The 25,328-nt window shown below is 51.0% G+C and overlaps 6 protein-coding genes across 14 annotated transcripts; 3 read left to right on the top strand and 3 right to left on the bottom strand.

The window, feature by feature from the left end:
* The first annotated feature begins 1,133 nt into the window (after window positions 1–1,133).
* Window positions 1,134–3,424, top strand: APOM (apolipoprotein M). 3 transcript variants are annotated; one of them, XM_039219613.1, is made up of 6 exons: window positions 1,134–1,214; window positions 1,885–2,039; window positions 2,322–2,395; window positions 2,494–2,592; window positions 2,767–2,865; window positions 3,278–3,424. In XM_039219613.1, exons 1-6 carry the CDS (start codon window positions 1,155–1,157, stop codon window positions 3,301–3,303), a joined length of 513 nt encoding a protein of 170 aa, XP_039075544.1. In that variant the 5' UTR covers window positions 1,134–1,154; the 3' UTR covers window positions 3,304–3,424. The 3 variants fall into 3 exon arrangements, with proteins under 3 accessions (XP_039075544.1, XP_039075543.1, XP_039075542.1); XM_039219612.1 differs by lacking the exon at window positions 1,134–1,214 and adding an exon at window positions 1,375–1,505 and having other exon boundaries at window positions 2,494–2,568; XM_039219611.1 differs by lacking the exon at window positions 1,134–1,214 and adding an exon at window positions 1,375–1,505.
* A 126-nt stretch (window positions 3,425–3,550) lies between these two features.
* On the bottom strand, window positions 3,551–6,042 carry CUNH6orf47 (chromosome unknown C6orf47 homolog). Its single transcript, XM_039219610.1, has 2 exons — window positions 5,596–6,042; window positions 3,551–5,407 (listed from the first exon to the last, which is right to left on the bottom strand). The coding sequence occupies exon 2, from the start codon at window positions 5,180–5,182 to the stop codon at window positions 4,289–4,291; it is 894 nt and encodes a 297-aa protein (XP_039075541.1). The 5' UTR covers window positions 5,183–5,407; window positions 5,596–6,042; the 3' UTR covers window positions 3,551–4,288.
* Window positions 6,043–7,127: 1,085 nt separating this feature from the next.
* GPANK1 (G-patch domain and ankyrin repeats 1) lies at window positions 7,128–10,319 on the bottom strand. 6 transcript variants are annotated; one of them, XM_039219505.1, is made up of 4 exons: window positions 9,862–10,319; window positions 9,283–9,513; window positions 8,291–9,007; window positions 7,128–7,743 (listed from the first exon to the last, which is right to left on the bottom strand). In XM_039219505.1, exons 3-4 carry the CDS (start codon window positions 8,899–8,901, stop codon window positions 7,299–7,301), a joined length of 1,056 nt encoding a protein of 351 aa, XP_039075436.1. In that variant the 5' UTR covers window positions 8,902–9,007; window positions 9,283–9,513; window positions 9,862–10,319; the 3' UTR covers window positions 7,128–7,298. The 6 variants fall into 6 exon arrangements, with proteins under 6 accessions (XP_039075436.1, XP_039075439.1, XP_039075441.1 ...); XM_039219508.1 differs by having other exon boundaries at window positions 9,283–9,496; XM_039219510.1 differs by having other exon boundaries at window positions 9,283–9,375.
* CSNK2B (casein kinase 2 beta) lies at window positions 9,926–14,690 on the top strand. 2 transcript variants are annotated; one of them, XM_039219511.1, is made up of 7 exons: window positions 9,926–9,984; window positions 11,330–11,412; window positions 12,173–12,275; window positions 12,855–12,970; window positions 13,416–13,491; window positions 13,639–13,828; window positions 14,458–14,690. In XM_039219511.1, exons 1-7 carry the CDS (start codon window positions 9,936–9,938, stop codon window positions 14,546–14,548), a joined length of 708 nt encoding a protein of 235 aa, XP_039075442.1. In that variant the 5' UTR covers window positions 9,926–9,935; the 3' UTR covers window positions 14,549–14,690. The 2 variants fall into 2 exon arrangements, with proteins under 2 accessions (XP_039075442.1, XP_039075443.1); XM_039219512.1 differs by lacking the exon at window positions 9,926–9,984 and adding an exon at window positions 10,597–10,732.
* Window positions 14,691–14,760: 70 nt separating this feature from the next.
* LY6G5B (lymphocyte antigen 6 family member G5B) lies at window positions 14,761–17,501 on the top strand. The gene is made up of 3 exons (XM_039219513.1): window positions 14,761–15,595; window positions 15,739–15,867; window positions 16,175–17,501. The coding sequence occupies exons 1-3, from the start codon at window positions 15,472–15,474 to the stop codon at window positions 16,573–16,575; spliced, it is 654 nt and encodes a 217-aa protein (XP_039075444.1). The 5' UTR covers window positions 14,761–15,471; the 3' UTR covers window positions 16,576–17,501.
* Window positions 17,502–19,652: 2,151 nt separating this feature from the next.
* LY6G5C (lymphocyte antigen 6 family member G5C) lies at window positions 19,653–23,420 on the bottom strand. The gene is made up of 3 exons (XM_039219515.1): window positions 23,300–23,420; window positions 22,064–22,231; window positions 19,653–20,190 (listed from the first exon to the last, which is right to left on the bottom strand). The coding sequence occupies exons 1-3, from the start codon at window positions 23,418–23,420 to the stop codon at window positions 20,027–20,029; spliced, it is 453 nt and encodes a 150-aa protein (XP_039075446.1). The 3' UTR covers window positions 19,653–20,026.
* Between the last annotated feature and the right edge of the window lie 1,908 nt (window positions 23,421–25,328).

Here is a 25,328-nt window from a genome sequence, read left to right as displayed (position 1 = left end):
GTTACCCAGGTCCCAGGATTGTTGTCAGTTAGGAGTTCTAATAAACACCTGTTGAGAGAGCTTTTGGTTTGTATCAGCTACTTTACTAAGGGTTTTGCGTTCTGTCCTACCTGAAAGCCTTTCAACACCTGGGATAGTTATTATATGCATTTTTGTAGATGAATACACCTAGGCGAAAGTAAGTGGCAGAACTGACAAGTCCAGACCTACCAGACCCCGGGTCAAGCACATCTACCAATAAATTGTATTTTATATTAATTTGCTTTTTATGATAAAAAGTGGCCAACATTACCCCTAAATAGTAATAATGAGCTCTCGTATACCCATCACCCAAGTTTTGTTATTTTAATTAAATTGCAAGCCCATAGCAACCTTACCTCTCAGAACAAATTTTTTGGCAGTCTGGGCTATACATAATCTATTAAGGAAGCCCCATCTTTCATTGCATTACCTGCTCCACCCCCTTGGCACTATCCAATGATTGCCTGTTGATAATTCCTTACTATTACTTGAGAACCTAAAACCTACCAGAAACAGTAAATAAGTGCTTTTACAAACATTAGTTATAGCGAATATTTACTTTAGACTTAACCACGTGCAGGCCTCTGCTAAGAGCAAACACGTAAATTGTTCATAAAACAATTCATAAAATTGTTCAAGATTAACAAACAGTGGAGTTAGAGTTTGCACCCTTTCTGCCTAACACCAGTGTCTATACTCTAACCATCAAATTCTTTAACCTCTTAACTGTAGTAATAAATCTTGAGTGAATAAACTCATCAGCGAACTTTCTCAGGGTGTACATATAGTTTCCCCAATTATAAACTTCAGAGGGAAAGCCTTCCATCCATCAGGCCCCAGCACCTGGTTCATACCTGTTCTAAAGAACTTACTAGATTTGTTTTGTTTATATAGCTAGTTTTCCTTTCACTGCTTCAAGGCCAGAGACTGTCATTCATTTTTATGTCCCTAGGGCTTTGCTGGCAAACAGCTGGGACTCAAAAACAGTCTGCTAAGTGAATGAATGAAAGAATCGGTCTATTTCTCCTCAGTGCTGCACAACACAGCAGAAACACAGCTCAGATAGAGGTTGAAAGTCCACAGGCTTCTACTTAGAGGGTTCAGCTCTCCTAATTCCTGAGAGACCCTTGGACATGCCAGGGTGTATAATGGAGTACTGGTATCTAGAAGAGGGGGAGGAAGGCCCAAACACTGTAAGTAATCCAGGCTTGGGTTGGAAAACAAGGTTGAAGTTACTCATTAGCAGGTGAAAGGGTCAAGGGTCGAGGCAAGGGGGCTGGAAGCAGAGTGGACTGAGTAACTAGCAGGGGGAGAGAGCAGTTAAGGCACCAGCCACTTCACGAAGAGCACCAGCTTCCTCCTGCCTGAAGATGTTCTACCAAATATGGGCAACTCTACTCTACCTCTATGGTATTCTCCTTAACTCCATCTACCAGTGCCCTGAGTTCAGTCAACTGACAACTCAGGAAGTGGATGGGAAAGAGGTATGGACTGAGGGGGGGTGGGGAGCTTATGGTGGAGGCTCTGAAGGATTTGGGTGGGTGGCCTTGAATGACCAGAAGCCACACTAGGAAAGAGAGAAAGGGCATGTGTGTCTCTGACAATGAATGCAAGAACAAGTAAAAAAAATATTAGTACTGTGGCCATCAATGTGGAGACATGGTAGAATTGGGGGTGGGTGGTTACTCAAGATGACTGAGGGGAAACAAAGGAAAAGTTGCTTAATGACTCCCTGTCATAACCCAACCAAAACAGCTACCTCTCCACTCCTAAGTCTTGCTGTCTTAAGAGTGATGATGAAGAGGTTGAATGGATCCTGTGGTGGGGACCCACCTTTTTCTGACCCCCCCCCATTCTCTGCAGTTCCCAGAGCCACACCTCGGCCAGTGGTACTTTATCGCAGGGGCAGCTCCCACCAAGGAGGAATTGGCAACTTTTGACACTGTGGACAACATTGTTTTCAACATGGCTACAGGCTCTGCTCCCACACAGCTCCAGCTTCGTGCTACCATCCGCACGTGAGTGGTGAGGAGGCAGAGGCACCAGCAGATGCAGTCTCTGTTCAAAATATGAGCTCCCACCCATAAAGAACTGGGCTCTTTGGGATATCAGCTATTCTTGGCCCACTGAGCCTACAGGTGTATTAGTTTCCTTCTGAAGAGGGATGGGCCTAACCCACCATACCTTGGTAGCTTTAAACCCAAGGGAACCTAGGCCTCAAAAAGAAGTAAGATAAATAGAGGTTGGTATTGTGTGGTTGGGTTCCATTGAGCCCTTTCTTCTTGCCACCACTTCTGCAGGAAAAATGGGCTTTGTGTGCCCCGGAAATGGGTCTACCACCTGACTGAGGGGAGCACAGATCTCAGAACTGAAGGTTGGTTCTCTTCACCCCTCACCCTCCCCAAGTCCCCTAGGCTTTTTTGGTTTTGCATCTCTGCCCTGACACTTTCCCTGCCTCCCCACCCCCAACAGGGCGCCCAGACATGAAGACCAAGCTCTTCTCCAGCTCATGCCCAGGTGGAATCATGCTGAAAGAGTCTGGCCAAGGTTATCAGCGCTTCCTACTCTACAGTGAGTGGAGACGCCAGGCAGGAAGGGTTGGAGGAAACACTGGGAAGGCAGGAGAGCCTCTCACTCTGGGCCCTAAGATATCATCCCAGGAAGGGCTGGGTGCTTCCATGAGGTCCTCACCAGGACCAAAGAAGCAGAGACTTTGATAGGCCTGGTCCTGCCTTGCTCTTCCAGATCGCTCACCACACCCTCCCGAGAAGTGTGTGGAGGAATTCCAGTCCCTGACCTCCTGTCTGGACTCCAAGGCCTTCTTACTGACTCCCAGGAATCAAGGTGAGGGGAGGTAAAGTCCCACAGAAGAGGACTAGGACTCACCAAGTCTTCTGTGCCAGATTAAAGGGACTCAAGTGATGTCACCGGAAGGCATGGCCAAAGGCTGACATCATTAGAATGGCTGTGTTGGCAACTCCGTTTGTGTCACAGGCTGTGATGACATCAGAAGGATGTGGCCAAGAGCTGTGATGTCACCCAAGGGAGCCAGGATGGGTTCTGGGCGACTCAAAAGAGATGTTTCAGAGTTTGTGGTATATAAAAGGGGAAACATGTAGGGGAAAAGGCCTTAGAGACCCCTTCTTAGATGCAGGGAAAAGCGGGAATGCATTTTTCTCCGCCCCATTACCACCAACGTTGCCTTTCTTCCTGGATTTCCCTCCTTTCCATCCTCTTTTCTCCCTCCTCCCACCAGAGGCCTGCGAGCTGTCCAGTAACTGACCTGTGGCTTCATCTGTGCCCCAGATGGATATGGTGGGAGCTGCAGTTGTGCTGCAGGGAGGAGAAGCTGGAGACTCCCAACTTCCTTCCGAGAGTAATAAAGATGGTTTTTCAATTCCCATCTCATTTTGGGTTTGTCTCCAGACATCAATCCCACTACCTCCCTTTCAGTACTCCCCGTGTCTTCTGCCACCTAAACCCCCAGCTGGACGGCGTCAGGAAGGACACTGAATGGTGGCATGTCTCTCTTTGTAGTGATATATTTAGGATTTGGTGTGACACAGTGATTTATTGCTGAGTGTGCAAACCCCTAACCCCAGAGTGGGGACTGCAAGCTCCAGTGCTTCCCCATACTGCCTGTCTTGAGCTGCCAGCCCCTCTGAACTGGCCCTCCTTTCAATACTGCCTGCACCATTCCCACTTCCCCTGGCTCCTCGGAACACCCAGACCCTCCCTGCAGGCTCCCTGTTACCTTGGGGTCCTATCCACACCCCCTAATCTACCCACAGAACAGTCCCATTCTCCTCTAGATGGCTCAGATCCCAGGATCTAAGGGGATCCCTTGAGTCTCCAACCATCCTCCACAGAGGTCTGTCTGTCCCACCCCTGGGTAGTTTTGAAGGGTAAAGAGAACCCTTCAGTCTTTATTTTCACCACTACACTTTTTTTTTTCTTTTAAAAAGTAGAAGTGGAAAGAAAAAAAACGAAAGTGGGGAAATGTAAAAGCAAAACTAACAACAGCTGGTGATTTCAAGGGCAATATCCCTATTGTCCATAAACAGATACCCTAAACAACTCTATTCTCCTCTTTGTGTGAAGGGGGGCCCTGTGCCCTCATACTCTGGGGTTTCTTCCCCATCCCTGAGGTCCCTGTGCTTACAATCTGGGTCATGGCCCCCACTCTCCTCCTAAAGGCCACACTATCTTCACCCTTGCTCCCACCCCACTCAGGGTGGGGGCACTAGGGTCACACCCTATCCCATAGTCACAGCCCCTTTCCTGGGTCTCCCCTCCATTCCTCACCCTCCATCTCCAACTTCTCGCCCTCCAAGTCAGTGGCCTCCTCATCCCCACTGGGCTCCCGGAGGCTGACAGCCAGCACTAGTGCCTGTAGGAGACCAAAGAGGCAGGCAAAGTGCAGGGGGTGAGCAGTAAGTAGGCTCAACACAGCATGGAGCCCATGCAGGGCAGCCAGGAAGGACAGCAGCCCATGCAGCCAGAGGCCCAGTGGTCCGCGCAGGCCCAACGCATCCAAAGCTGCCCTCAGAGGCTGTGAGCACAACCCCAGCAGTGCTGAGGCCAGCAGCTCCAGCAGGTGCAGAGTCAAGTTGGTTGAGATCTGCAGACACTCCTCTGGGCCCCCCAGGTATTGCAAGGGAGCCCCTGCTCCCCCACCTGGATCCCCCCGTAGCCAGCCCAGCAGCTTCTGACGCCGCCCTGGCTTCTCCACTAGGGCTTCAGGCTCAGTGGGGCTCAGTCCCCCTTCAGGGGACACTCCAGGTCTCCTGGTGCCACTTGAGTCCACAGGATCCCATCCAAGTTTGGGAATGGTCCCTCCAGTCTCCAATCTCCCAGACTCTTGAGTGTTAGCGACAGTCTTGTCCCACTTGAGGGAATCCATTCTTTTGATCCCCAGTTGCTCATCTTGGGACTCCCTGCTTGGCTCTAGAGTGGCCACACAGCTCCTCCGTGCCCCTGGGTCCTTGGCCTTGGGAGGTCCTACATCTCCCATGGTTTCTGGGGCACTATCCCAGTCACTCCCTGAATTCTCAGAGGAGCTGTCCACTTGTCTGGGTTCTGGGGCAGGCAGGTCAGATTTCGTTGGTTTCCGGCGGCCCCAGGGGCGAGGTAGCCAGCCACCAAGCCGTCGCAGGAACATGGCTGGGATGTGTAATGAGCCCCCAAATTCTGGGGCTGCTTCCTGGCACTGCTTAGGTTCTCAGGTTTAAGGGCTGAGTGTCTCCTCAAAAGCCAGGGTCTGTTCAAGCTCAGAAGAACTGTTATTTTTTTGGTGACTCCTACTATGAAATCAGAAGTGGCTCCACAATTCCCTGAACGGTCGTGCAGCTTCAAGTGTGGCAAGCAGCTTGTTTCCTTTTCAGTTCTGAGGTAAAGAAGGGAGGTACATCCAAATTCATTCACCACCACCAGGGCTCCCCACCATCCCCCCAACACACACAAGATTCAGAACAAGAATCTCAGGATCTGACAAGGCCTGGGTCACCCCCACGGTGTCCTCCCTGCGTTTCTGGGGTTTCCTTTCCTGCAGGCAGCACCCCAAGTTTCACTCACCAAGGCCACGCCCCGAGGTGCTCCAGAAACTGGGGAGGCGGTGCTCCATCCAAGAAGGGAGGAAGGAAGGTGGCCCTGGGTTCTCAGCTGTTCCCAATCTGGAGAGTCCTGAATTGCTGACCTAAGGGAGCTCAATAGGCAGACTCCTATTGGGGGCGTTAGGAGAGAGGTGTTCAGCAAACTCCACTTAGCAGCGTTCGTCCTTTGATTTAGAGACCTATGAATCCTACAAAGCAGCCCGACCAGTCCCAGAGCACGCAGCTGAGACGCAGCCTCCGCAAGGTCAGGCCAGAAATGTCTTGGGAGATCCTCGTCGCGAGGCCAAGCGCGGGCCTGCCTGGGGAATCCAGGCGTCCGGGCGCTGTGCGCTGCGACCCCTCCCGGGCCCGGCGTCGGGGCCGCGGCCTCACCAAGCCTCCCGGAGCCGCAGAGCCCGGAAGCAGCTGCACTGGGGTTGGAGGGGCAGACGGGGGCGGAGCCCGCAGCTCGCGGGGCGGACCCTGCGGATCCACCGCCCCCCGCGCCCCCGCGCTTTTAGTACGCGCCACTCGGCAGGGTGCGAGTGGAGATCAGGCAGGGCCGGGGCCTGAGTGTAAATCTAACTCTCCATTTTCGTCACCCACAGGTGCTCCCCTAAACTCGCCCGCTCCCTTTAGCCCCCTGCCCTTTGGTTCTTCCCTGCAACACCCCCCCCACCCCCCCCCCCCACTCCTCCTCCAGGACTTCATAGAAAGGTTTTACGAAAAACAAAGCTGCTCTTCTGGGACTTGTGTGGCTCTTCCCTGCCGTTCCACGCAGATTTTACTTCCTGGATCTGACAACTGAGCTCTCCGTGTGCCTGGCACCTGGCATGAGCAGCAGGAATGAGGGAGAGAGGGAGGGAAAGACAAGTGTAGACCAATAGAATGTGCTGCTTGCCCTTAGGGGTTTTCAGATAGTAAAATGAAGAATCTTGACTTAGAGGTTACATTTGGGAGGCCGGAGTTCTGGCTCTAGGTTAGCTAACATCATAGAGGCTGGATATTCCTAGCGCGCACGCACACACACACACACACACACACACACACACCCATTGGCTTCTTTCTCCAAGACCCTACCTACTCTAATGATCTCTGTCAGCCTTCTCAAGCTTCCCATAACACCATGCATTTTATGTTGATCACAGAGCCGCCGCCGCCTCTAGCTGTGAGCAATCAGGTTGGGAGTATCTCTTATTCCTCTTCTTGGCACATAGTATACGCGAACTTGTTTAAAATCAGTAATTGAGCAAAAACAGTGCTTGAATTGGCTGGACTAGTCAGGGGATCCTTCCTGGGGTAGGTGAGACTTGCATAGAGCTTGGGCAATTCCTGGTTCAGGGGATTCAAAGAATAGGTGGGGCATGCCAGGCAGGAGCTAGAACCTGTAAGTGAACAAGACTGGCAAGGAGGTGACCCTATTATGCCACCTGGCTCAGGTGGGACTTACATGTGGCCCCTACACTTGTTTGGTTTTCCCACAATAGCTTCCAGAAAAATGAATAAAACACAAAGGAGGCAGAAGTTTGATTTATTTTTCAATGCTCAGCCCCCCTCTCCCAAAGGCAGAGCCCACTGACCAAAACCTGAGGATCTAGGAACTGGGCAGACCCCAGGAAGTAAAAGCCAAAGTGCCTACATGAGAGTTCAGACTTAGCAATACACAACGAATAGACCTTACCAGGGTCAGAACTCAAGGTTCATGTACGTCCTCAGATCCCGCTCCCATGCCCTGTCCTTCTCCTCCTGCTTTCTTTCCTCCCTCCGGCTCAGTGTGGTCACCCGAGGGGTTCTCTCTCTCCCAGCCACAGCCCGAGTATCCCGAGCCAGGAAGTGTGTGACTCGGGGTTGGGGCACTGATCTGTAGCCTAATCCTTCTTGGTCCCTCTTGAGGACAGTGGGGATGGGGTTTGTGCGGCCCTCACCCCGGGGTCCCAGCCCCATTCCAGGCTCCCAGCCTCCCCTCAGCAGCAGCTTGAAGCCTGGGCTGGAGGTGGGCACCCCAAGGGGCAGGTTGGGGGACCTGAGATCACGGGACAGTGACAGCAGGTGAGCAGTGGATGTACAATGGTTAGAGTCTTGGAAGTGCGCGTCACAGGTCTCACAGTATTGGGGGGACGGTGACTGGGACCTGTAGAAAAAAAAGAGAGAGTTGAGGGCAGGGGAAGGGTTAGGCCTCAGAGGGAGGGTGGCAAGGTGGGAAGTCCTTCCAGTCTTTCTGTTAAAAAACAAACTGCCTTCCAATCCACTTAGCAATGAAGGACCCAGAGAACAGCTGGGAGAAGAAATGGCAACCAGGCTTCACAAGCTCTTGGGCAAGGCATAATAATAATGACTACAGTTAGTATTTATATAGCACTTATATAGGAAGCATCGTTCTAATAGTTTGCATATATTGGCCCATTAAATTCTAACAATCCTACGACAAAAGTGCTCTTATTGTCCCTATTTCTCAGATAAAGAAAATGAGGGACATAAAAATTAAGTTATTTGCCGAAGTAGTCAGGAGTCGAACCCAGGGAACTCATGTTCATTACCTCTACTACACTGCCTTATCAGCCTATACTGGGGGATCGGGGAGAGAACCCTTCAGCTCTGTTCTGGAGCCCCTGGTATGGAGAGGCTAGGAAGGACAGAACACATTGAAAGACAGGCATAAGCTAAGCCTTCCCCCTCACCGGTTCTCTGGGCTCCTTGTCTCTCCGTGGCTCTCTCTGACCATGCGGGCCACCTCAGGGAACCCCGCTTCTTCGGCCAGCTGAGCAGCATCCTTGCCACCCAGCTCACAGACTCCTACCCAGGCAGCTCCACGGCCCAGGAGATAGCGCACAGCAGCCCCCTGGCCTGCGCGAGCAGCACACATCAGGGGAGTCCACCAAAAGGCATCCCGAGCATTGATATTGCCCCCAGCTCCTCCTGCCTCACAGGGATCCAACAGCCTTCTTAGTTCTGCCAGGTCACCCTCTTGGGCTGCCCTCAGTATCCACTGGGTCATCTTGTCCTCTGCCTCAAGGGATCTCCTTGGTCCATGTCCTCCTGAGGCTCCTGCAGCAGCTTCCCTCATTATTCTTCTCTTCTTCCTCTTTCTCTCACTGGAAGGTTCGGGCCGAGATCTCTGGGATTCAGGGGCGCTGCTTTCATCCCCAATCAGGGCCTCATAGAAAGCCCGGGCTGCAGCCCCATCCAAGGCGGGCTCCAGCTCTTCAGGCTGTGGCTGCTGTTGTCCATCTTTCCAGAGGTCACTGGAACTGGTAGCCGGGGTGAAGGTGATGAGGGAGGGCCTGGACATATCTTTTGGGCAAACTGAGATGATGAGACTAGACAAAGGGAGGTTGAGACAAGCCAGCCAATTCCTTGGTGGCTCTGCATTGATCAAAGCCACCTCCAGAGACCTGCTGGGATGAGGAAAAGTAGCTTTAAAGTCAAAAAACCCCTCTCACTCCCTAAGTGACCCCACAATCTAGGAGAGCAGGGCCTAAGGGCCATAGATCATGTGGAAAATCGGAACCCTACAGTAACAGTCCATACCCCTTACCAAAGGTTAATTTAACAAATAAGACTCAGTGAGAGTTGCCCACAAGTCCTGGATTCTGCCCCCAACCCCATCCTCACCAACACTACATAAAAACAGCTTCTCTTTAAAACCACTTGACCACCAGGTAAGACATACCATTAAGAAAACAATCAGCCTTGGCCCTTTAACTCTTCCTTGATCCTATGGCCGGGGTATCGTCTTCCTGAATAAGAACAGACTTTGACCCTTCTACGAAAGCAAAAAGCTGTTTTAGGGGAGAAGCTCCAGTGTTGGTAGCTTTGAAGTCTCCATATGGCAAAATGGCGCTACTTTAAGCAAAGGAGCTGACGATCAAACAGCCACATGACCCCTAACAAGCAAGCGTGACTGGAAAAAAAAAAACAAAACAACACAACACAAAACATTACTTGAGGACGCAGGCCTGTGCGAAGCGCCAGGTTCAGATTCCCCACCCCGGGACCTTTTCCAGAGCATCCGCTAAAATGCCACGTGACTAAGTAGCGCGAGGACACAGGGTCTGTCGGTTGGGGTCCTACTTTTACATAACGCCCCCACAATGCCCTTCGCCTCCCTGAACGTGGCCCCCCCGCTCCAAGCTCAATTTTTGGAGCTGGGAAACCACTCTCTGAGTTAAGAAAGACTCTGAGGAGGCGGAAGGAAACCTGTGGAATGCCCAGAAGCTGTGAAATGAAATAACGTCACCCTGCCCCTCACCATTATTCTGACCAGGGTTCGAAGGTCACACTTAGTGCCCGCAGCAGAAAGCCCCATTCAAGCCCAAAGAGGAAATGGAGAAGTGCAAGGGGACGAGCAGCAGAATGGCTGGAGCCACCTCAGGTTAGCGTACGGGGCCGTCCCGGTTCTCACATCGCTCACCTCAGCCAAGCCCACCCTACCGTCGTCCCTCAGCAGGGAGCCCGGCCTCGCCTCCCGCCCAAGACCAGACCCCGGGGTGAAACACAGCACGCCCGCCCCTCCCCCCCAGGGCCCCCAGTGGCGGGCCCGACTCGGGCGAGGGGCTCGTAAGGCAATAAGGACCCGGCGGGTTAGCTGGAGATGAAGTTAGTCCCCTGGGCAGGAGGCGAACGCCTGGGACAGAGCCTCGCTGCGTTGAGGGGAGCTGCAGGAAACCAGCCAGCGAGACACCTTCATTCCTCTCCCCGCCCCCTCCCAGCCCCTCAGTCGCGGGATCCAACAACTATATTTCCCAGGCTCCCGGACCCAGAACGGGTACTAGACTTCCGCTTCCGGTGGCACCCCGCTGCGCCCCGCCCCTCCCCCCAGCGGCTTGCTCAGGGGCCTCGCGACACAAGGGTCGTGCGTGGGTCATCCTGGGATTCGTAGTTCGCCTCTGCCTCGCTTCGCCAGTATTTTTTTTTACCGGGGACTCCATCTCCCGGCGTTCACTGCGGTGCCGGACCCTTGGCGCTTGCGCGTTGCCCTTTCCCCACCCTCCCCAATTTCCACTCCCCCCCACCCCACTTCGCCTGCCGCGGTTGGGTCCGTGGCCTGCGTTGTAGCGGTCGCGATTTCTTGGAAGCGGCAACTCCCCTCCCCCACCCTGGTCCCGGTCCCCGTCCAGCCGGTGAGTCTGAGGTAGTCGCCGCGCTGAGTCCCCTGTCCTTAGGCGCGGCATATGGGGTCTCCAATGCTTGATGTGGGGGTGGGGAAGGAAGTGACCCTGTCTGGCACCGGGAGAGGGAGGGATGACCTGAGGGGTGGAGGCGGCCTGTGGGGACTCCTGTGAGAGGGACTTCACGACCACCTCCAGGCCATGAGAGAAAGAGGGTCCCAGCTCTTGCTCGGAAAGGATAACTTCCGAACCCTGGGGAAAGGCGCCAGGGACGTGCAGAGACCTTCGGGTTAGGGAGCTCGAGCCGAGCAGGGTTAGGGCCCTGCTGGAGTTGACAGGAAGGGGAGAGTGGGCTGGTCTTCTGGAGCGGTAAGATGTAGGTAGGACTGGTGGGTCAAGACCTGTGGGACTCCAAAGAATCTCTGATCTCAGAGAAGAGGGACCGAGATGTGCATAAGAAGAGCGGGAGAGGAGTGCTCCAAAATCTGGGATCCTTTAAGAAAAGGTTGCCCCAAATTCTTCCATGGTTAGAGAGCTCTGTGTGGGAGGAGGGAGGATACCAGAGGCAGGGTGGGAGAGCTTGGACTTAACACTCTCTTTTTTTCCCAGCTGACGTGAAGATGAGCAGCTCAGAGGAAGTGTCCTGGATTTCCTGGTTCTGTGGGCTCCGTGGCAATGAATTCTTCTGTGAAGTGAGTTCTCAGTCTCCCAGCCATCTCCACACAAAGTTTGGGTGTATTATTTCCCGCATATTTAGCTTCTGCACGCTTCTCTTACCGGCTTCTGTTGAAACTTTTCCTGCCAAGGAGGAGTCCTTTCAGTAATTCCTGTCACTAACTTGTGAAGTGGCAAGACTGCCCAGATCCCAAGCCTGTTACCCTCCAACAGTGTAACTTGAGACAAGTTAACGCCTTTATTGTTTATTAAAGTTACTATTAGAGTGGTACTGGGAGTGCTTACCTTTGTATATGTGCTGCCGAAGTGAGCACAAGGAAGTGCTTACCTTTGGAGTCTATTAGAATTAAAATGTCATATGTGAAAATGCTTTATAATGTGCAAAGTTGTATGCTAATAATATGAAGGATCATAACTGTCCACAGGACTCAAACTGTTGAGTCTACTTTCATTAGAGATCTAGCTGCTCCTAAGGAGAGGACAAAATCGATTTCTAGAGAAGGGGCCAGGAGTAGAACAGGGATTTTAAAAGGAATGTTTGTTTAAGGAGATTGTTGTAGCTGCTTACCTCAGAGAAAAAAAAAGCCAAAGCTTTCATGGGAAGGCTATGTATCTGAACTGGAGAGAGAGGCTCAAGTATGTCTGCTGAGTTTGGACTGAGGAACAAGGGGAGACTGAAGCAGTTGTCTTAAGAGTAAGGCACCAGTTAGAACAATGTCCCAGGTCAAAGCTGAGGATTCTGCTATGGGTTTCTTCTTTACATTCACATCCTGACAGGTGGATGAAGACTACATCCAGGACAAATTCAATCTCACTGGACTCAATGAGCAGGTGCCTCACTATCGACAAGCTCTAGACATGATCTTGGACCTGGAGCCTGGTGAGGCACTGTTAGGGTTGTTTAGTGTGTATATGTTTGTGGTTTTGTTTTTTGTGTTTGTTTGTTTTTCTTTTCATATTCCTGTTTATCTGCTTCTTGAATTTCCAAATTTTCTTTTGGTTCTCTGACTCTCTTTACCCAAAGTTCCCTACTTCATTTTGGTCTCCCATATGACTCTTGCCTAGTTTTGTGACTTACACCACCTGTTCCCACACTCTGGTTCTGTAACTTGGCTCTATCTCCTAATGCTAGTTTCTCCTTGGGTCTCCTTTCCGGTTTCTTTTTCTTGGCTTGTACCTTTCAGTTTCATCTTTTGCGTTGACATCTTAGCATTTATGTTTTGAGGAGAGAGTTGGGAGGGAGAGAGAGCAGAGGCTGAAGAGGTGTGGAGAGAAGGCAGAGCTACCTTGGGTTGGTGGAAGGGTCAGAGGCCCAGGTTTCTGGGTCAAATGCTCAAGTGATGGGTGGCTTAAAGATGGGTGCCGGGCACACTGAGTAGCCAGCAGCCCCTGGCGGTGGGTGGGGCATCTAAGAAAGCTGTAAGACAAGTGGTTGCAATTGGCTGGGGCCATGTTTCAGATGAAGAGCTGGAAGACAACCCCAACCAGAGTGACCTGATTGAGCAGGCAGCTGAGATGCTTTATGGATTGATCCACGCCCGCTATATCCTCACCAACCGTGGCATCGCCCAGATGGTGAGGCCTCTCCGCTCCCACTTGACTTCTCTGAGACAATAAGGGAAACAGAGGTTCCTGCAGCAAAGAGTCACACATTTCAACCTTGTTAGGGAATGTAGCTGAAAAGAGGGAAAGAACCCCACAACCTGGGCCTGGGAATTAAATCCTAATTGGGAGTTGTGAGACTGAGGTGTTTTCAGGGAGGGTGATGTGACCTTGGACAGGAGGTTGTTACAGTCTGCCTTTTCCTCAGGGAACAAACAGCCAATGACTCTGGTGGTCTGTAACCTGCCTAACTGGAAGAAAGGAAGCAGGGGAGTATGAGGGCCTGTCTGGGTCTGCTTAGCAGGGGTGTCTGGACAGAAAGAGGCAGGAGTTGGGGACAGAGTGACATGGCTTGGGCTGAGGAGGGGATTGTCTCTTCATACCTACCCACCAACTCCTTTCATTTTATTCATCTCAGTTGGAAAAGTACCAGCAAGGAGACTTTGGCTACTGTCCCCGTGTGTACTGTGAGAACCAGCCAATGCTTCCCATCGGTGAGTGTTAGAGAAGGGAAAGAAGGCCACATCAAATGGCAGATCCTCTGGGAAGGAGTTGGGATTCAGCGAGTTGGGGCCTCAGTGTGGGAGGGAGGTTGGGCAGGGTTGGGGCTGCCCGGCCTGCTGAGTCTGGCTGTCTCCCAGGCCTTTCGGACATCCCAGGTGAGGCCATGGTGAAGCTCTACTGCCCCAAGTGCATGGACGTGTACACACCCAAGTCATCGAGGCACCATCACACGGACGGAGCCTACTTCGGCACCGGTTTCCCTCACATGCTCTTCATGGTGCACCCTGAGTACCGGCCCAAACGGCCCGCCAACCAGTTTGTGCCCAGGTGGGGAGCAGGGATAGAGTCACCATCGGTCGAAGGAAAGGTTTGGGATTTCCCAGAGAGAAGGGAGGACAGGGCATGGTCCTTTCTTGAGGTTTGCTTCTCCCACGGTGAGTGACCTTGGGGAAGGTATTTGATTGCCTTTTCCTCAGTTCCCTTATCCATGAAATGGGGATGATGACAATAGCTGCCTGACAGAGTACATTTAAATAGTGAGTTGCTGTGAATAACGTTTGGCACTGGAAGTACCATTTAAATGATAGCTAATTTTTGTCATCATGTTGGGTGCTCAACCTTTTGCCAGGAGAAAGTGTGTCTTATCTTCCTGGAACATCATGTATACTGGGAAAAACAGTTTGGTGTTCTGTTGAGACAAGTACTGATACACGCACACAGAAACGTGCAGTCACTTTCCTGTTTGTGTGTGTGTTTATGTATATCCTAGAATAAGAGTTTTAACTGCTGTTTAAGGTAGATTTCCCAGTATTCTGGAGGGAAGATGTTTGGGAACCACTATCCTTAAGCATTTAGCAGACCCATGGAGAAGCTGGGGTGGGGAGGGGGAAATGCAGGCTACTGGCAGGGCCAGAGTGGGGCTCACCCTTCTGCCTCTGATCTGTACCCTGGCCCAGGCTCTACGGTTTCAAGATCCATCCAATGGCCTACCAGCTGCAGCTCCAAGCCGCCAGCAACTTCAAGAGCCCAGTCAAGACGATTCGCTGATTCCCCACCCAACCTGTCCCTCTGCCTTTAACACCTCTATTCCTTTGCTGCGTCCCTTTCAGGAACCCTTTATGGTTTTTAGTTTAAATTAAAGGAGCCATTATTGTGGTGGGAATATGAAATAAAGTGGAAGAAAAGGCCATGGGCTGGTCTGCTGGTGCTTGGGGTTGGGAGACGGGAGGGTAGTGCTGTTTGATCCCAGGGGCCCTCATGGCCCAGCCCACCTTCTTCAAGTTGAAAACCAGCACAGACTTGTGCCCAGTGGATTTGGGTGATGTTTTTAGCAGCAGAGCAGAATTTCTAGTAGTGGATGTGGAGATGTGCAAGGTCACATGGAAAAGACCCGGGGAAAATCTGATATCAAAGACTGGAAACATAATTTGTCTTTTTTTGGCTACCTATAACTATATTTATACTGTAAGGAGTATAATCAACAACAAAATATTTTGGTTTTGATTTTACAGGGAAAGTGGTCGAGAAATAAACAACTGTATGGGGTGGAGAGAGGGACAAGGTCCAGAGTTGCTGCTGGGTGGTTTCTGTGCGCCCCCTGCTGGGGGAGCTGAGACATGCTCACTTCAGAAGAATGGGGACCCTGGGTACCTGACCACAGTGTTTCCCAGCGCAGTAGGGACTGGCTCTATTGTGTTGGGAGGACAGCAGGTGGTACCAGAGACAGATGCTGGCCCATGGACCCTTGAGGTGTGGGAATAGGTCTTTTCAGGGCATGAGAAAGACAGCTGGATAAAGGCCCAGGTGTTGTTCTTGTGTAGGCCACTGTTCCCACGTCCAGGAACCTGACCTTGTGGGTGAGGACATGCTGTCCCTCTAGCCAAGTTAATAAATTCTTCCTCCAGCCAAGGAATATAGCTCTGTCTACAGCAGCTCCTGCTCAAAACTATCAAAATCACCCTACAAGGAGCATGTTCACAGGAAGGTGGGATTTCAGGATACCCCTCAGGGACTGCCCTTCTTCCCAGAATTCCATCATGAAGCCCCATGTACTTGTAGGTGCGCTGGTCATGGTGGGCTTCGCAGTGGGAAAGGGTAAGTGGGGCCCAGGGACAAGGAGGGAGGGGTGACTGAGTCTGGGAAGGGGGGGATGCTTTAGCCCTCGATTCACAGGCTCCCTGCAAGGCAGAGAACTTGGAATAAGCCAACATTCCCATCCCTCCTGTCTTCTTCTCCAGCTCCTGTTCCTGAAGTCCGGACCTGTCACCTCTGCCTCTTAGAAGACCCTTCTACAGGGTGTATTTCAGGCTCAGAGAAGTGCACCATCAGCAGTTCGTCACCATGCATGGTGATCACCATCTATTATGGTGAGTCAAGTCCCAAGAGGGGCTGCTCGTGGGATGGCCCATGGCTGGGTCTCCTCTTCTCTCATAGATGAGGGCTGCTTAGAGCCTGGGGTGCAAGAAGACAGGAAGATGCTAGAAGGGGGAGTCTGGGGTTGGAGGAGTCTGGGGTTCTGGGGGCATCAGCTAAGCCAATTTTTTTGGCTCCTTTTGAAAGGAGTCTGGGATGGAAGTCGGGTCTGGGTGAGGGATGGAGAGAGTCTAGGTAAGAATACCAGGTTTGGGGGCCATGGGAGGCAGCAGGGGTTATTAGCTGTTCCCTCTTCTCCAGATACCAAGATTCGTTTCTTCATCCGAGGCTGTGGACAGTACAATTCTTACCGCTGCCAGGAAAAACGCAATACCTACTTCTCAGAGTATTGGTATCAGGCCCAATGCTGCCAGTACGATTACTGCAACTCCTGGTCTAGCCCCCAGCTCCAGAGCTCCATGCCTGATCCCCCTACCGGGGCCTTGGCCCTGCCCCTGTCAGAGTCCCAGATCCAGTGGTTCTACAAGGCCCTGAACCTCTCACTGCCCCTGCCCAGCTTCCATGCTGGGAAGGAACCTGAAGGCCGCAACCCCGTGACCACCCTGTCCCTGAACCTAAGCTTGTCCATTGCTGACCTGCGTCGCATATACTTGTCTCTTAACAGCTCAGGACTTTTGGTTCTTCCCTGGGCTGGGCCCTGACACCTTATCCTTGGATTTTTCTCTTCCTGCATCTCTCCCTTAACACCCCAGCACCTAGTGCTGCCCTCCTAGAACACCCACACTGTCTGGTCTGTGATTTTTCAGTCCTCCCTTCCTCTGTACTTCCAGCATCTATATGGCATTAGCTCAATTTCCTTCCCAGAAACTGCTGTGGCACTACACCCAGTACTCTTCTTTCTCCTAGAAAATACTAAGTTCACCTTCTGCGCAGGTTGTCCTAGGGAAGGCACAGTAGTTTCCTCATGCCTTTCCCATCTTCTGAGCCCATCATCCCCCTTAACTTCCCAATCCCCTGTCAGTGTCGTCACCTGCTACATCCATTCAGGTCTGGTTTTAGATTGCAGCCCATGCCTATCTTAAGCCCCAGACTGAACTTGTAGCAAAAGGAATGAAGGGTAGACATCTGTGCAGATTTCCTGATTAGGCACTCTGGTGTCACTGCTTCACTGCCTCCACCTCTGCTTCTGCCCTCATTTCCTGCTTCTCTTCTGTCCCCGTGTCTGGCCTCCTCAGCCCCGCTTAGCATCACTGAGTCTTGACACCCACTTCCATAGGTGCCAGGGGAGAGTAGAGGCGAGGGTCTGCCCTGCTCTGCACCACATCTCTCGATTGCTCTCCACAATCTCCACAATAAATGGACTGGGCTAAGTATGTGTCACACTGTTGATGGGGTCAGGCTTAGGTATGGGCAAGTGTAGACCTGTTAAAGTTAATTGGGCATGGGGATCAAACAGTTTGCAGCCTGGCCCACTCTGGCCTTTTGTGGGTTTTTCATGGCCAGCCCATAAAAGGCTTGTATCTGTTCACCTGCTTAGCTAGGGATCTGTTCAGCTATGAGGATTATGTCTTCTCACAGCATTTAACTTACCCTGCAGGGACACCTGACTGGCTCAGTCAGTAGAGCATGTGACTCAATCTTGAGGTTCTAAGTTTGAACCCCACATTGGGTGTAGAGATTACTTACAAATAAAATATTTAACAAAACAAAACCAAAAAATTTTGCCCTACAAAACCTAGAGAATTAAACCCTGGTTACATTGGCTTTTCTATCTAACAGAGGAGGAAAAACTCTTCTTTAAACCAGGAAAACTCAGAAGCAAACCAATGGGCCCAGGCCTCTATCTGAGAGTCCCCTGGTATTGAGGAACCTGGGCTCTTGCCTGTTCTTTTGAGAATCCTGGCACCCAAGACCCCCTCTGTAGGGAGCTAGGTTCAGGAGTTAAGAATGTTCAGAGGTTATACAGTTTGAGTCTGCAGTTTAGGTCTTTTATTTTAATGTATATTACTTTTGGAAAACTACTAGCCTACAAAAGCAATAGTGAACATTCATAACTTTTTCCATACATGCAGTTAAACACACTGCTCTGGGCTTGGTGTTAATGAATACAGCCAGGTGCCCACCATTCTGAATCTCAGAACCCAGTGCTGGGGTTCTGAAACCTTTTTCTGAAAAGCAGTGCACTTTGTGTTTGGGGACCCCAATCCCAGCTCCTCTGCCATTTAGGTAAGTTGGTTTCTGCCTCATTTTGGTCACCTGTCAGAGAGATAGTGCCTCTTATGATTGAGAGAATGCATGTGTGTGCACACAGGTGAAAATTAACGCCTCAAAAATAGACACAGGACAAAGGTACATACAAATTGTAGCATTTATGTATGTGTTGTTATTACTACTTTTTAAAAAAAAGTTTATTTTGGCTCCTGGGTGACTCAGTCGGTTAAACATCTGACTCTTGGTTTCAGCTCAGGTCATGGTCTCACAGTTTGTGAGATTGAGCCCCACGTTGGGCCCTGCTAACAGCACGGAGCCTGCTTGGGATTCTCTTGTCTTTCTCTGCCCATCCCCCACTAATTCTCTCAACTCTCAAATAAACCATAAACTTAAAAAAAAAAAATAAATAAAAGGTTTATTTATTTTGAGAGAGAGAGAGAGAGAGAGAGAGAGAGAATCCCAAGCGGGCTCCATGCTGCCAGCACAGAGCCCAATGGCAGGGCTCAAACTCAATACCATGAGATTATGACCTGAGCCAGACCAAGAGTCAGACACTTCACCAACTGAGTCACCTAGGTGCCCTACCACTTTTTAAAGTAATTTCTATCCCTAATATGGGGCTTGACTCACTACCCTGAGATCAAGAGTCACACGCTCTACCAACTGAACCAGCCAGGCACCCCTGTGGCCTATTTTTAGGCCTCTGGCAAAACCGAAGCTTACACATAACATGGGTTTTTCTAAACTGCACACCCGTGTTACTAGTCCTCAAGTCACTGTAAAAGCCTGTATCAGCACCGAAAGCAGCCTTCATGTAGCCTCCCAGGCACTTCTCCCAACCCAGGGGTAGCCACTGTCCTAAGTTGTAGCTGCTTAGAGGAATTTTGTCTGTGTGCTTGGTACAAATGGCATCATATAGCATATACTCCTACACAACATTTTGCACATATGTTAACAGAGATCTGTGGCCGCTTTAATAGCCTATGCTCTGGCAGGAAACACTAATGTTAATTGGTAGGTCAGGAAGCAGTTGGGGGTACAAAAATAAGTACAAACCTTCAGCATGCCCCCTCTGTCTGGGCCCACTTTCCCCCCCATCACCTCTGACTTAAGTGTAAAAGTCTAGGTTTATACAGCTTTAGCAAGTCAAACTAGAGGATAGTCTCAGGCTGAGGAACCCAGGGCCCAAGATTTGGCAGTAACTTCCCACATCGTCTCCACAGATCTAGCGGCTCTTCACAGGCTGCCTCCCCCAACTCCCTTGGCTTGGGCCCAGCCCTTCATAGCTCCACTCCTGCCAGCCCCCACCTCCCACGCCGTGGACCTCCTTCCAGTCCCCACACAGCACTGCCAAGGGTGACCAGTGCCCTTTTGGCTTTCATCACAGAAAGGCTTACGGTTCTTCACCTTTTTGTGCCTAGAGCTGAATCCACGACCTGGAGGTCAGGCAGGAGCAGAGCCCAATAGAGCTGGGAGCCCCTTATCTGCCCTGCAGTGTGGCAGTCAAGGCAGGATCTCAACCTCCTTCAGCCTCCACCACTACCAGAAGAAATAGATGAGCCATCCAGTACGTACACCAATTTATTTGGGAGGAACACCCGGGGACTTGAGGCTAGAGAGGCCCATGGTGGGAGGAGCAGCAAAGCAAAGCCAAGAAGCAGCTGAGAGATGGGAGGAGAGAGGAGTAAAGGCATCAAACCTTGAGGACTTGAAGGGGAAACTCAGAGAATTCTGGAGAGGGGGTCTGGGGGAGGGGCTGAGTGGGGAGAGGGGTGTTGGGTGTCAACTAAGAGGCAGATAGAGCTGGGGTCCGGTAACTAGAGGGAGGCAAGGAGGGCTAGTAAAAGGGATTGGAAGTTGTTCTGGCTCTGCCACCCAGGTGGAAATCAGGAAGATGGATGGCAACTGGCAGGATTTTATTCTAAAATCTCTGCAGAAGTTCTAAGGAATATAGAACACTCTGTTCTGAGGGTTATTGCAGAACTCCCGGAAACAGCATCGAGAAAATATCCAGAAGCCAAACACGGGAGAAGAGCGGGTATACGAACAATCACTCATCTGCTCCTTGCGGCGGCAGTCACTCACCATGATGTCAGAACCACTGCCTGGGGGAAGGATGGCAGCCACCAGTGATATAGACATCCCAGGTCCAGGCACAGCCCCAGACCCTTCCATCCCCTCCCTCCACATGGACTTACCCTCACCGACCCCACACCCTTCCCTGGACCCCCCAAATGCCAAGATTCCTGGGACTGGGCAGGGGCAGGGAATCCTCAGCTATGGATTCTGTGGAAAGTTAGTGTGAAAGAGCCATTCAAAATGCGGAGCACCTGGGTGGCTCAGTCAGTTAAGCGTCTGACTTCTGTTCAAGTCATGATCTTGTGGTTTGTGAGTTCAAGCCCTGCATTGGGCTCTGTGCTGACAGTTCAGAGCCTGGAGCCTGCTTCAGATTCTGGGTCTTCTTCTCCTTGTGCCCCGCCCACTCACATTCTGTCTCTGTCTCAAAAATAAACATTAAAAAAATTTTTTTAGGGGCGCCTGGGTGGCTCAGTCAGTTAGGCATCCAACTTCAGATCAGGTCATGACCTCAATGGTTCTTGGGTTGGAGCCCTGCATCAGGCTCTGTGCTGACAACTCAGAACCTGGAGCTTGCTTTGGCGTCTTTCTCTCTGTGTCTCTCTCTGCCTCTCTCAAAAATAAACAATTTTTTAAATAAATACAAATAAAAATTTATAAAAACAAATGCAGTACAGTGTTTACAGTGGTATGCTGCTATTTATGGAGAAGAGAAAAAGGTGAAAAAGGGGTAAACAGTATATTTGCATAGGGTGAGATGTACACAAAAGATCACAGGATAATCAAGTAGAAAGATTTGGGGCATTTGGCTTGCTCAGTAAGTACAGCATGTGACTTATGATCTCAGGGTTTTAAGTTTGAGCCCCATGTTGGGTGTAGAGATTACTTAAAAGTAAAAAAAAAAAATCTTTGGGGAAAAAAAATAATAGGAAGATTGGTTTTGGTTTTGTGTTGTTTGTGCATGAGAACTGGGTGGACTGTGCCAGGGGTAAGAGGGGAACTTCTCTTTGATGCAGCTGAGTACTTTGATTTTGAATCATATCTATTTTTAAAAAGTATAATAAAAGGATTTGAATTTTAATGTGAAGGCAAGTTCATGCTGTGGTTGTTAAGAGCACCATCTCTGGAATCACCACAAATTTGGTTCAGCTTCTAGGACACTTTGGCAAAGTTTTGACCTTTCTGTCCCTCTGTTTCCACATGTGTAAAATGTGGATAATAATAATAAAACCTGTCTCAGAGGGTTGTAAGTGCTTAGAACAGTGCTGGCACAAAATATGTTTTGTGTTTGTTAAAAAGAATGAAGGAGGGGCACCCAGCTGCTCAGTCAGTAGAGCATGTGACTTCTTGATCTAGGGGTTGTGAGTTCAAGCCTCACTTTGGGCATTGAGCCTACTAAAAAAAGCGGGGACGGCGGGTGTGGAGTGAGGGATTGTGTGGAAGAGCAAGCATGAGAAATGAGGAATGCAGTTTCAGGAAGTTGAAACAGGTGGAGCAGTCCAGAGGGCAATTTGACATGACAATTTGGCCTAACATTCAAATTCAGGAGGAAGCAGAGCAAATCCTCTGGGGAGAGTGAAGTGGGAAGACAGCTAATGCCCAAATTTTGGTGAACATGAACCATTAGGGGTCTCCCTGAACAGACAGAAGGCAGCCTGAGGAGAAGCAGGGGGGTGATCACAAGGGTCCCCCACAAGGCCGGGTGCTGTAAGAAAGGCGGAAGCCAGTCAGCCCCAGCAGGCTGAGAGAACAGGAGGGTGGAAGTGGTGAAAGAGAATGACTCTGAAGGTAAGGAAAGAGAGGCCATGATGGAGCATTATCTAGGGGTGGTAGGAACCAGACATGGGGTGCAGCTGAGAGATGCATTTCGGGAATGGGCTGGGCCAAAGACAAGCAGCTCACTGTTCTTTATGAAGAGAGTCATGCAGCTACTGCCAGGCGGGGCAAGGCAGATATCAGATCCCAGAAGGCAGCCCAACTCCTTGGTCTCCAAGAGGCATCGATAGCAGCGCAGATATTTGGGAAACTGAACTGGATGAGGGGGTTCTGGATTGACAGGATCAACATTACCTAGAACACAGAGAAACACTGACTCCAAACCCACCTAAATTCCAGGCTGGCCAACCCCACTGTTCCCTCCCCACCTTCCCATCTCAGAAAACCATTAAATCACCAGTTCTTGAAAACCATCTGGCTTAACCCTCTATCAGAGGTTTTAGTCAATGTTAAAATCTCCATTCTCCGCTCTTACACCTCCTGAAATAAGGAACTCATTAAGGACTTCATTCACTCATTCAACATGTATTTGAGGTGCTACCATGTGCCTAGGACTCGGCAAGCTCCTAAGTTCAAAGACTAGGCAGAGGCAGCTCATGCCAGCTTTATGCAGTTCTGTGAGGACAGGTCTTCCTCTGGGACTTGGTTTCACAGTCCCCCACCCCACCCCTATATACCCCCTTTTGAATAATCTGTAACATTCAGTGAACACAAGAGTGCATCACCACAGGGCAAGAGGAATCTATGCTTTGTGTGGACAGGAGACTCTAAGCAGCCCACCATCACATTATTTGTTTGATGGTCTTATCACTGGACTCATACTAAACTTTGTCCACCAAAGCCCTCCCCAACTATGTGTATATATGCTCCCTCTTCCTATTGGTCCAGGCCCAGACCACATGTCAGTGAGTTCCCAGACCCAGCAGAACACTTAGTGTGAGGCAGATACTGAACAAACACTGAATCCTTTCTATATAGATGGTGTTTTGGAGCCAAGTGAGGAGGTTCTCAGGATAGATTCAGCCTTGTTCTACTGGGTGAATCCTGGTTCTGTTATCTAGCATGTTCCCAGAATCCTCCCTATTTTGCACTGCCCCAGATTTAAATGGAGTCCCTTCAGTATCTCCATTCAGGTCACTGCTGTTGAGACAGCCCTGGGGTAATAACTAGAGATCTTCCTCAGAGTGAACAGCAGTCCATTACCAGTCCCTAGGCATTATCTCACCAAGTCCATCCATCCCATCTTTTCCCCTGCCTGGGTTTACCTGAGCATCCTGGGCAGATGTGCCCAGACACCTGGTATCTTTGGGTTTCTCTACCCAGCAGACCAAGACACCCTTCTGATCCCTTAGAGCCACTTACCAAACACCAAGCTCATCATGACCAGCACTATTAAAAGGACCCTGTACAGGGCTTGGGGGGTGCTATGAAGGCCCAGGGGCCCCATACTCTGGCTACCTGCAGGGCCTGCCATAAAAGGCATGGCTGCCCACTAGCCTCCAGTTGGGGCTTATATTGGTGGAAGAAAAGTTGGCCAAAAGGAAGGAGACAGGCAACACCCATTTGGGGCAGGAAATCAGTGCCAAAACAGCCTGAGAGACAGAGTGTCCTCACCCACGGCCACTCTAAGACCTAACATCCTGGCTTGGGGACAGGATCCTGACAAAAGGGGAATGAGAAGGAAACTTTCTTTCATATTTATTCTCCAGAAGTTTATTGCATCACTGTTTCAGGTGTTGGGGATACATTACACAAAATCCCTGCCCCCACAGAGCAGTCTAGTGGCAGAGACAATATGGGGTGTTCCGTGGGGAGGGAGGATGAGTGCTTCCTGGGAGCACCCGGGCAGTCCTAAGCACTGACCAAAGGAGCAATAAGATCAGAGTTAAGTTTGTAAAAGATTATGAAGGCTAGGAAACCAGTTAGGAAGCTATTCCTGAGTCCAGTCACAAGATGGCGGCCTGGCCTAGCAGAAGAGAGGCTGGGGAGGGTGGGGGGGAAATGAATGAATCTGACATTTATTTAGAAGGAAGATTGGACAGATTTGGAGTTAGACTGAATATGGAAAGAGGGAAGTTGGGGGATAGGCTTGCACAAGGAAGTGATTGGTGGTACCATTTTCCAAGATGGGAAAAACGTGGAACTGTCAGAAATCCAGAAGCGAGGATACCTGAGTCCCGAGTGACCTATTCAGTCCAGTGGCCCCTGTGGGTTCCAGGTAGCTAGCCATCACCTTTCTTTATGCCCCCATTTTCCCCGCCCCGCCCAAGCTCAGCTGCAGGTCAGTGGCCCTGATCTCCGGCTCCCACAGGCTCCCACAGGCTCCCACAGGCTCCGGCGCAGGGCGCTCGCTCTCCAAGCCTGACTGCACTTCAGGGCTCCCAGGAGGAAGCGGGGCGGCCCTCCGGCCAGCTGTCCGAGGGGCGGCTTGCCCTGAAACCTGGGAAAGCCAGGCTTCCGCCCCTAACGGACACGCAGACCACCACACGGCTTTCCCGGAAGGAGGCGCTGTGGCGCCACCAACCCTCCGGGCCGGAGGCCTAGCTGCAACTAATGAGCAGGGGTAGGCGTCCCAGTTCCTTTGGCGGGGGCCAGGAGAGGTATTCTGCTGAGCTACTTCACGCGGCCAGCTCAGCAGGCACCTCGCCAGGTCAGGGTCTCTGAGAGACTCGGGGTTTTCACTTTAAGGGTCGGGGGCCTATGGGAGGAGCTATGGGCGTACAGGAGCGAACCGCCTGCTTCAATTTCTGGTCTGGGGGTTTGGGGTGCAGCCCTGAGGAAGGGCTCCCTGGCTCCCTGCTTACAGTCCCAGACCGTCCAAGAATCGTTTGGTCTCGGGGCGCTGATGGGGAAGATGGGAAGAAATGGACTGAGATTCGCGCCAAGAAAGACAGACGGGAAAGAAGAAATACGAAAGGAAAACGCACGCCACTGCGTGCTCAAGAGCCCTGGGATAAATGAAATCATAAAATTGGATTATTGAAAAGTCGGAGTAATGAAGATTTGGGGAGGAGCGCCTGGCACCTGGATAACTGTCTGCTAAATGAACGACAGAGTGGTAGACAAAGAGAATTAGAGAGCGGGAGCTCCTCTTGAAGCGAATGCGGCAAGAAGGAGCTAGAAGTGACAGCGCCCTCGAGAATAACTGCAACTAAAAGTCCAAGGACTAGGGAGTTACGGGTAGCTGGGACTGGGCTCCCCGGTTCACCCTGAGAGGTCCGGGATGACTCACTATGGAGTTGGAGACCCTAGGCCCTGCGGCTAGCCGGAGAGAAGACGGGTGGTACTTCTAGGCTGGGTTGGGTGCGAACTGGGAGAGTTGTTCTGCGGGAGAGGCGTGGCCGTAGGGCTATTAATCCAGGCCCTATTTCGTTAGGCTACTCCGCAGTCT

Source organism: Hyaena hyaena, unplaced genomic scaffold, assembly GCF_003009895.1.
Source record: "Hyaena hyaena isolate Hyena2069 unplaced genomic scaffold, ASM300989v1 scaffold_830, whole genome shotgun sequence".
Lineage (NCBI taxonomy): Eukaryota > Metazoa > Chordata > Mammalia > Carnivora > Hyaenidae > Hyaena > Hyaena hyaena.
The sequence above is the reverse complement of the archived record's forward strand: the minus strand, read 5'-3'. Positions and strand labels throughout refer to the sequence as shown.